Genomic DNA, 9,310 nt, shown 5'->3' with positions numbered 1-9,310 from the left:
GACATGTACTAAATCATAAAGTTCATAATGATCTCTTATAATAACTAAACATGATCTAATCAATAATTTCTGTCACACTGACATTACTTCTTGACAGAACCCAAGAGGGGCCAATCCTCAGTAGATCAGGAACAGAAACACCAGATCTTAACACTAACACTAGTGCATGTTTGTTACAGCTCAACAGTGCAGTACTGAGAAGAGAGGAAGGATTTGAAAACACCAGGAGGTCCTTAGACTCAATTGAAATGATATTACACCATTTGCAAACAATGATAGCAGAGCTTTGCAGTGGAGAAGAATGGAACGGTCAAGTGAAGGAGCCCTCACTAAAAAGAGTGATGGAGACGTCTGCACAGTGTCACACTGAGAGGAAGATACACTCCACAACAGAAAGAGAGTGATCACTCTCACTTAGGAGAACAGAAGAAGAGAGAAAGGTGGACCTGACCTGGGAGAAGAATGAAATGGAACGAGATCTCCAGAAAATAAAGGACAGAGTGACCTATCTGGAGAGATTCATAATGCAAGCAAGAAAAGAGAAGAGAGAGATGGAGGATGTGATGACCAGAGAGATTACACTGAAGGAACACACTGAAGGAGATGTATAGACTGAGAGATGGAGAAAGAGTGATGTAGAGAGTGAGAGAGATGGAGGCATAGAGAGGATCAAACAGAACAAGAAAAAAAATCTGAAGAAACACGAAGATGATTGGCATCAAATATATTTGGAGATGCGTGGTGAGAAAGAAAAAGAAACAATGATTGATGGATTGAAGGAAAATATTAAGGAAAAAGAGACAAAGTATGAAAACTTTAAGATGATGTGTTCAGTAGAGAGAAGGCCACATGTAAATCCATCCAAGGAAGGTCAGAAAACGAAAGAAAAGACCTGAATGTGAAAAGAAGCTACAGATGGAGAGGAGATGGATAGAAAGTGAGAGAAGGAGAGAAAGGAGAGAAAGTGAGAGAAAAAGAGAAAGTGAGAGAAGGAGAGAAAGGGGAGAAGAAAAAAAAGTGAGAGCAAGAGAGAAGAGGACCTGTGTGGGAGCATGAATACAGAAATGGTGGAAGAGTTCAAGGAGGAACAACATCAAATAAAAAGGGAGAAAAGCATGAAGACAAAAAAGAAGAGACAGAAGGACGAAAAGCTGAAGGAATCAGAGAAAAATGTGCTGAGAAAAACAGTAATGTTCAGCTTGAGAGGAATGAGAAATAAAGAAAAAGAAAGAAGAGAGGGAGAATAGAAAGAGGAGAAACAAAGTCCTCTGCCTGACAGACTGAGAGGAGTTAAAGTGTGCTGGACATGAGGACACATTGGGATCACACTGACCCCACTATAATGATATTCAGTAAATGATGTAATTTAATTGTAACACTAGATGTCACTAGTGAGATAACAATAGTTAAGCAGAACATGAATAGAGGGAGTAGGAAGAACACACGTTGAGCGAGTGGGAAATAAAACAAGACAAGTTTCTTAAAGTGTCTATCTTTATTGTATTAAGAACGAATACAATAACGTTACATGGTACCAGGAGTAAATCATAAAGCCCTCTCAACGGGCACGCGACCAGTCTTTCTGGCAGCCCCCGTGAGGCGCAACGCAGGATGGCCCCTCGCCAAGGACCCCAGCATGAAACTCCACCTCCCCCTGGTGATCGCTCCCCTGATCTGGCCTCCTGAGTGGTGCTCTCTTCCTCCATTTCCTCTTCTTCATCGCCTGAACACCAGATCATTGTCTCCACCGGGGTTTCGCCACAGGACCAGTCCATAGTGCTCCCCTCAGAGGGATAGGGACAGACTTCCTCCTTGCACCCTCTCTTCCCCCTCACCGTTTCCCCAGAGAACTCCGAGGGGGGCGGACTCAAGTCCTCCTCCTCCGTTCACGGGTCACTGTCTTCCTCCTCTGTGCATGGCTCACCGTTCTCGTCCTCCGTGTATGGCTCACCGTCCGAGTACTTGGACGGAGGAGGGCGTTCTTCTTCCTCGCCCTCACCATAATACTCGGTGGGGACCGAGTATACGGACGGAGGAGGGCTTTCCTCCTTTTCGGAGTCCTCCTCCGACTCTACTCCCTCGAACTCGCTCTCGGGGGTCTTCTCTGCTGAGCAGAGCTCTAGGGAGCCAAGCGCCAGAGGCGAGCAGTCTCTAGTGGGAGAGCCGTGTCGCTCCTTCCACATCCTCACCGCGGCTTCACCATCGAAGCCACCTTGGTGTCCCGAGCCTGACGCAGCAGGTGTGCGCACAACGGGTCCTGCTGCATCTCCTCGCTGGTCACTGGGGCTTCGCGGTGCTGTGCAGGGGAAGAGGCATGGTGGTGCCTGCTGGGCCTCTTCCCCTTCTTGGCACGGGTCGTGTATCCTGGCATTCAATTGGTCGACTCGTCTTTCTGTGATGCTCGGTGGAGGGCGAAGGACGAGGCACAGAATCCTTGCTTGATGAACGCCACGTTTATTAACATATAAGTTTTAGCGCGAATAGCGCACACACAACTATAGACACATTATCGTGTATGACTTAGACAAAGACGAGCACGGGACACTGCGCGAACGCACATTAAATAGACAAACCACATAAGCCCAGAGTGATCACGAGACGAGCCACAGGTGAGACAAATGAACACATTCCGACACATCCACACCCACGAAGATCCACAGACGCAGACGACTAGACGTAGACGACATAAATACACGCCCAAAGGGGAGGAGTCAGGGGCTATAACGTGACAGAGATCAGGAAAACACAGATCAAACACTTAATCAGGGACAATACAGCAGAATGATCATCAACCTTATACACTTGGACTGCTGAACATTATTTATTATGGTATCATTATGGTAAGATTCCAGTCAGGACATCAGATCCATATTTCTCACATGTAATACATTCACATTCAGTGGACTCAAACTTTCTATTTTAGTCAATAGTTAATAATCAAAGTCATGATTCTAATATTTTGAGGAAAAACATGTATTGAATTTTCTAAGATATAGTCAAAATATATATTTATAAATATAATGTTCATTATAACATGTATGCAGATTAATTCAAGGCAACGTTAACTTTGCTGTTCCATTGTTACTGATATCTTTGCTGGTAAGATCCTCATAGGAGAGATACGGTTACTCCAGAATAATGGGGAAACAGTGTCAGTAAAAGTGTGTGTTATAGTGCACAGGTGTGAACTGGTTAGAAGATCAGTGAATGTCACTTTCCCCCTGTCCCAGTCCAGCTGAACTCTGACCCTCTGCACTTTCTCTGTAGGTGTGAAGTAGTGATCTGTCTGTCCTGGGCACTGTGTCCAGTAAGTGCCCTTTATGTTCTCCAGACTCCACACTGAACCCCAGACCTCCTCTCCCTTTCTCCATTCAGACTCTCTAATTACACCCAGTTCCCACTCATCACTGTCTCCAACATCAACATCCCAGCAGTGTGTCCCTGAGTTAAAGCCCTCAGAGCCCAGGACACACACATACTCATCAAATCTCTCTGGATTATCAGGAAGCAGTGAGTCCTGTGGTCTGAGTTCTACAGTAGTGAGATCATCAGACAGGTGGAGGTGTGGATGTGCAGTGTTGGGGTCCAGAGTAACAGGGTCTGAGGAGAGAGAACAGAATGAATCATCATGTTCTTCATGTGTTTATGTGATGAGGTCACATCTACAGACTGCAGACCCTTTACTCTGAGTGAAATGCTGCAGTAGGTTGATAAGAGGGAAGTGATGGTGATGTTGTGTGTTCACCACACACCCCTGCAGTACTTGTGTGCTTGTTGTTTTGACACTTGAAATTGTGTCTGTTTTATTCATTAATATATTTCTACATATCTTGGATTCATTGTTTGAGTATCACATGTGACACTTAACTAGTGCAGTGTTACTGTTACACTGAGTGTCACACTGCATGTGTGTATTATTAGTGTCTGTGTACTGAAGTGTGTGTGTGTCCTCATTAGTGGGTAGATACCGTTAGTTCCCCTACTAAAGGGCGCTACTCCCAGAGTGACTAACACCGGTGGTGTAGGAGACAAAACATAAGGACCTTCTTTGCATTGTATGTAAATGTATTTAGTTAATTTACTTTTTTATGAAGAGGTGCATATGTGTATATATTGCTGTTTAATATAGTATTAAGATGCCAGAGGTGATACTTGTACTGATTATGTAAATATAAATGTCTACAGGACCATTTGTTTATGTGAAGAAATAAGGCCACTGTCTCTTTAAGAGCTAAGTGACGACGGGGCGTGAAGATCATGTTGGTTTAGGGGGAGAAGCGAGTAGTTGAGAACAGTGTGGCCAACTTAGCGACTTTGTCGCTATATTTAGCGACTTTTCAGACTCTGTAGAGACTTTTTGTAGTAAAAAGCGACTAGCGACAAATCTAGCAACTTTTTGTGGTGTTATTGGAGACTTTTGGAGACTCTGAACACACACGCTCTTCAGTTGCTGTCCTCTGGGCTGTGAGCCCCACAACACTCAGTGCAGTCTCACACTCAGAGCAGACCCTCACCGCTCCACGTCCACACTGCAAATGAACTGTGCATGCCCAAAACTGCCGCTGACGCCCGAAAGACAGAAACAAAGATGGTGGCAGGGACAGATACAAAGACAAAGACCCCTAGTATCTTCATTATTTACAGGATGGGGGAGCAGGTGGAGGTGGGGATGTCCCAGGGAGAGTGGGTGGTGTGTAGAGGTGGAGTGTGGGTGGTGTGTAGAGGGGGAGAGTGGGTGGTGTAGAGGTGGAGAGTGGGTGGTGTAGAGGTGGAGAGTGGGTGGTGTGTAGAGGTGGAGAGTGGGTGGTGTAGAGGTGGAGAGTGGGTGGTGTAGAGGTGGAGAGTGGGTGGTGTGTAAAGGTGGAGAGTGGGTGGTGTAGAGGTGGAGAGTGGGTGGTGTGTAGAGGTGGAGAGTGGGTGGTGTGTAGAGGTGGAGAGTGGGTGGTGTGTAGAGGTAGAGAGTGGGTGGTGTGTAGAGGGGAGAGTGGGTGGTGTGTAGAGGTGGAGAGTGGGTGGTGTGTAGAGGTGGGGAGTGGGTGGTGTGTAGAGGTGGAGAGTGGGTGGTGTGTAGAGGTGGAGAGTGGGTGGTGTGTAGAGGTGGAGATAGTGGGTGGTGTGTAGAGGTGGAGAGTGGGTGGTGTGTAGAGGGGGAGAGTGGGTGGTGTGTAGAGGTGGAGAGTGGGTGGTGTGTAGAGGTGGAGAGTGGGTGGTGTGTAGAGGGGGAGAGTGGGTGGTGTGTAGAGGTGGAGAGTGGGTGGCGTGTAGAGGTGGAGAGTGGGTGGCGTGTAGAGGGGAGAGTGGGTGGTGTAGAGGTGGAGAGTGGGTGGTGTGTAGAGGTGGAGAGTGGGTGGTGTGTAGAGGTGGAGAGTGGGTGGTGTGTAGAGGGGAGAGTGGGTGGTGTGTAGAGGGGAGAGTGGGTGGTGTGTAGAGGGAAGAGTGGGTGGTGTGTATAGTGGGTGAGTGGGTGGTGTGTAGAGGGGAGAGTGGGTGGTGTGTAGAGGGGAGAGTGGGTGGTGTGTAGAGGTGGAGAGAGGGTGGTGTAGAGGGAGAGAGTGGGTGGTGTGTAGAGGTGGAGAGTGGGTGGTGTGTAGATGTGGAGAGTGGGTGGTGTAGAGGTGGAGAGTGGGTGGTGTGTAGAGGTGGAGAGTGGGTGGTGTAGAGGTGGAGAGTGGGTGGTGTGTAGAGGTGGAGAGTGGGTGGTGTGTAGAGGTGAAGAGTAGATGATGTGTAGAGGTGGAGAGTGGGTGGTGTGTAGAGGTGGAGAGTGGGTGGTGTAGAGGTGGAGAGTGGGTGGTGTAGAGGTGGTGAGTGGGTGGTGTGTAGAGGTGGAGAGTGGGTGGTGTGTAGAGGTGGAGAGTGGGTGGTGTGTAGAGGTGGAGAGTGGGTGGTGTAGAGGTGGAGAGTGGGTGGTGTGTAGAGGTGGAGAGTGGGTGGTGTAGAGGTGGAGAGTGGGTGGTGTAGAGGTGGTGAGTGGGTGGTGTGTAGAGGTGGAGAGTGGGTGGTGTGTAGAGGTGGAGAGTGGGTGGTGTGTAGAGGTGGAGAGTGGGTGGTGTAGAGGTGGAGAGTGGGTGGTGTGTAGAGGTGGAGAGTGGGTGGTGTGTAGAGGGGGAGAGTGGGTGGTGTGTAGAGGTGGAGAGTGGGTGGTGTGTAGAGGGGGAGAGTGGGTGGTGTAGAGGTGGAGAGTGGGTGGTGTGTAGAGGTGGAGAGTGGGTGGTGTGTAGATGTGGAGAGTGGGTGGTGTAGAGGTGGAGAGTGGGTGGTGTGTAGAGGTGGAGAGTGGGTGGTGTGTAGAGGTGGAGAGTGGGTGGTGTAGAGGTGGAGAGTGGGTGGTGTAGATCTCCTCATGGACTGACTGTCTCTCCTCAGACCAGCAGTCAACTGGTCGTCCCCCTCACTGTTTATACTAATACAGCCTTTAATACTGGAATAGTTCATTTACCAAACACACAATGTTAATGTTTCTCTCTCTATAGAGTTCTAATTGTGAGGAGAACAGAATTACTCTAATTAATCAAAGAACACCAAAACTCACAGTACTGGAGAATCTTCTGCATTCTCTCCCAGACTCTGAACTTCAGGTTGGAAAGATGTTTTGCTACATTGATCAGAGCTCCTGACACCTTCTCGTGTTGTTTTGGGGTGTGATGAACTCTGGAAGTGTATAAAGCTGTATTATCATAATATTTTATCATATATCATATTCAAATTATTTAACATTTAAATTAACACGTGAAAAAAATTTCACATGAAATGTACAAAGCTGTATTATTATCTTTCATTATACATATCAGTGTATCTAACCACGTTTTGCACATAATCAGTATCAATGTATTTATATTTTCTTAAATACCATCTTCATATATCATGTTTCTGAAATAACAGAGACCACATACTGAAGATTTGAATGTATGAGAACAATTTCACAAACACAATGTATAACATAATATATCAAACAGAAATAATAATCATTTACTGTTTCAGTGTGGACGACACGTTCTGAGAAGAAAACAGAGGAACAAACACAGAAATTGAAATCAAATTTTAGTCATTTTGTTTATATGAGGGTCAAACATGCATCTTCCTTATATGATAACATCAATGTGTCTAAAGACCCTTACACACACACACACACACACACGCACGCACATGCACACACACGCATGCACACACACACAAACTAAAACAAATGTCAAAACATTTTACTTATGCATTTGTGTGTGTGTGTGTGTGTGTGTGAGAGAGAGAGAGAGAGAGAAAGAGAGAGAGAGAGAGAGAGAGAGAGATACAGACTGAGTGATTCTTACTAGTAAGAACGGGATGTTCTCAGCTTCCATCTCCTTCTCTGTGTTTCTGATTTGATCTGAAAGAGATGCTATTTCTCCACTCATCTCCTCAATCTTCCTCCTCATCATGTGACTCTTCTGCTCCTCTTCCTCCTTCAGTGCAGCTATTCTTGCTGCTTCTTCATCTCTTAGAAACTGGTGGATCTTCTCAAACTCCTCCTTTATCTGCCTCTCTGTGTGCTGGGCCTGATACTGGAATGGGAGATGATGAGGAAATATAAACTGTCTAAATGTGTGTGTTTCATTATGGTGTACGTGGACAGTGATCAAAGCAGCATTCATAACTTAGAGTGACCTTTCACCTTAATGTGTGCTGCTGTTTTCTCACAGACTTGTTTATGTTCCTCTAAGACCTTCAGATGCTGCTGTAGAGACTCCAGTGAGGTCTTGAGTTTGTTCTGTAAAATACGGGTTTAGTAGAGTACAGTGTGAGTCTTATAGGACTCATCACTGTACTGTATCTGTATAGATGTGCTGGAGATTACAGAGATTATAATGACTGAACACAATGGCATGATTACTATGATGCCTTGGATATGTTTGATATTTTGTAGCAGGTTGTATATCAATATTGTATTTATATTAAGTTTCACTGGGAATGACGCTCTGATTTACATGTCGGAAATCTCATCAGCTGACAAATTTAACCTAGACTGTCGAACATATATTTCAAGATAATCTTAAATATTGGAAAAACATTACAGTTAAAACATTAGTGTACATTTCATACCTTAAAGTCAGACACAGCTTCATCTAATGGACAGCATTCATGGTTTTTGTGTTTCTTTGAAATCTGACACACCAAACACACAGGCTGCCGGTCCTCCAGACAGAAGACTTTGAGTTTCTCATTGTGCAGACTGCAGAGAACCTCAGACCCTGCTGAAGATCTCTGACTCCTGCTCGCTAGAAAAGCCTCACACAAGTTCTTTAGGACAAGATTACAGGGAGGTTCGCCTCTTGAAGATCTTTTCCTACAAACTGGACATTCTTGAGATCCCTTGGTTTCCCAGAACTGCTGCAGACAGGTTTTACACACACTGTGGCTACATGACAGTACAACAGGATCCCTGAAGATGTCACAGCACACAGGACATGAAAACTCTTCTTCTGACAGAGGGTTTGTAGCAGCCATTTCCTCCAACAGCTGCTGTGCTGTTTCTCTGTAATGTCTCCTTCTGTACAAACTTCACTTTCACTTTTAGATCTTCTGTAATAAACACAGTAGCACAGGAGAGAATCAGTCACTGTAGTCCTTTATCCAGCTGAGGGAGTTTAGACTCCTTTCAGAAATAAGGCAGAAAGAAGTAAATACCAGAGTTAAGATGTTCTCATTATATTTATAAATCACCTTAACACAGAATTAATAAAGACTAGTGTGTCACTCAGGTTTACTTCCTCAAAGCTCAAAGGTGTGTACAGGGAGGAGGAGCTTTTGTAAAGAAATAAAGGAGTTGAAAAAGTGTGATTTCTCCACCAGATGGAGCCAGTTTACTATCAAGTACCTGAATCAGGGAAACATGCACTAATTCAACTTCTGGTTTTAATATTTATTCATTAAACAGGAGTGCAGCAAAACATTTGAAGTAAATATTTACATAATTATGAGATCATGATTTAAATTTTTTTGAACACATAAAAAAAAATTATAGGTTAAGCAATGATAAGTTCTTTAAAAAAAAGTAGTTAATTGTCACGGTAGGTCAGCCTGGACGCCACCAGAGGGCGCATACACACACTCCCCTCTCCCCTCACACACACACCCACAACCAGACGGAGCGCACCCTCTCAGTCTCGGTCACTCCTACCTTCCCGACCACCGGAGTACTGACACCTGTCACATAATCAGGTGGTGGTGTATTTATTCCCACAGGTCGCACTGTCCAGTGCTGCGCATTCAGCCTGCTACCTCGCCTCGCACCGTGGGAGAGACCTGGGGCCTCATGTACGAACGGTGCGTACGCACA

The 9,310-nt window shown here is 45.6% G+C and overlaps 1 protein-coding gene across 2 annotated transcripts; it reads right to left on the bottom strand.

Annotated features, from left to right (window-relative positions):
* Positions 1-2,834: 2,834 nt before the first annotated feature.
* Positions 2,835-8,478, bottom strand: LOC143504960 (E3 ubiquitin-protein ligase TRIM35-like). 2 transcript variants are annotated; one of them, XM_076996068.1, is made up of 6 exons: positions 8,074-8,478; positions 7,646-7,741; positions 7,305-7,535; positions 6,974-6,996; positions 6,533-6,651; positions 2,835-3,600 (listed from the first exon to the last, which is right to left on the bottom strand). In XM_076996068.1, the coding sequence occupies exons 1-6, from the start codon at positions 8,476-8,478 to the stop codon at positions 3,062-3,064; spliced, it is 1,413 nt and encodes a 470-aa protein (XP_076852183.1). In that variant the 3' UTR covers positions 2,835-3,061. The 2 variants fall into 2 exon arrangements, with proteins under 2 accessions (XP_076852183.1, XP_076852184.1); XM_076996069.1 differs by lacking the exon at positions 6,974-6,996 and having other exon boundaries at positions 7,291-7,535.
* Between the last annotated feature and the right edge of the window lie 832 nt (positions 8,479-9,310).

Source organism: Brachyhypopomus gauderio, unplaced genomic scaffold (genome assembly GCF_052324685.1).
Source record: "Brachyhypopomus gauderio isolate BG-103 unplaced genomic scaffold, BGAUD_0.2 sc349, whole genome shotgun sequence".
Classification (NCBI taxonomy): Eukaryota; Metazoa; Chordata; class Actinopteri; order Gymnotiformes; family Hypopomidae; genus Brachyhypopomus; species Brachyhypopomus gauderio.
This window is presented reverse-complemented; position numbering and strand designations above follow the sequence as displayed.

Bases quoted from the DNA above. Each gene is read 5' to 3' on its own strand.
- LOC143504960 (XM_076996068.1), bottom strand. From the start codon at position 8,478: ATGGCTGCTACAAACCCTCTGTCAGAAGAAGAGTTTTCATGTCCTGTG. The intron at 7,742-8,073 runs GTATGAAATGTA...CGTATTTTACAG, and splicing joins AAGCTGTGTCTGACTTTAAG to AACAAACTCAAGACCTCACT. The intron at 3,601-6,532 runs GTGAGTTTTGGT...CTCTCTCCTCAG, and splicing joins GCAGAAGATTCTCCAGTACT to ACCCTGTTACTCTGGACCCC.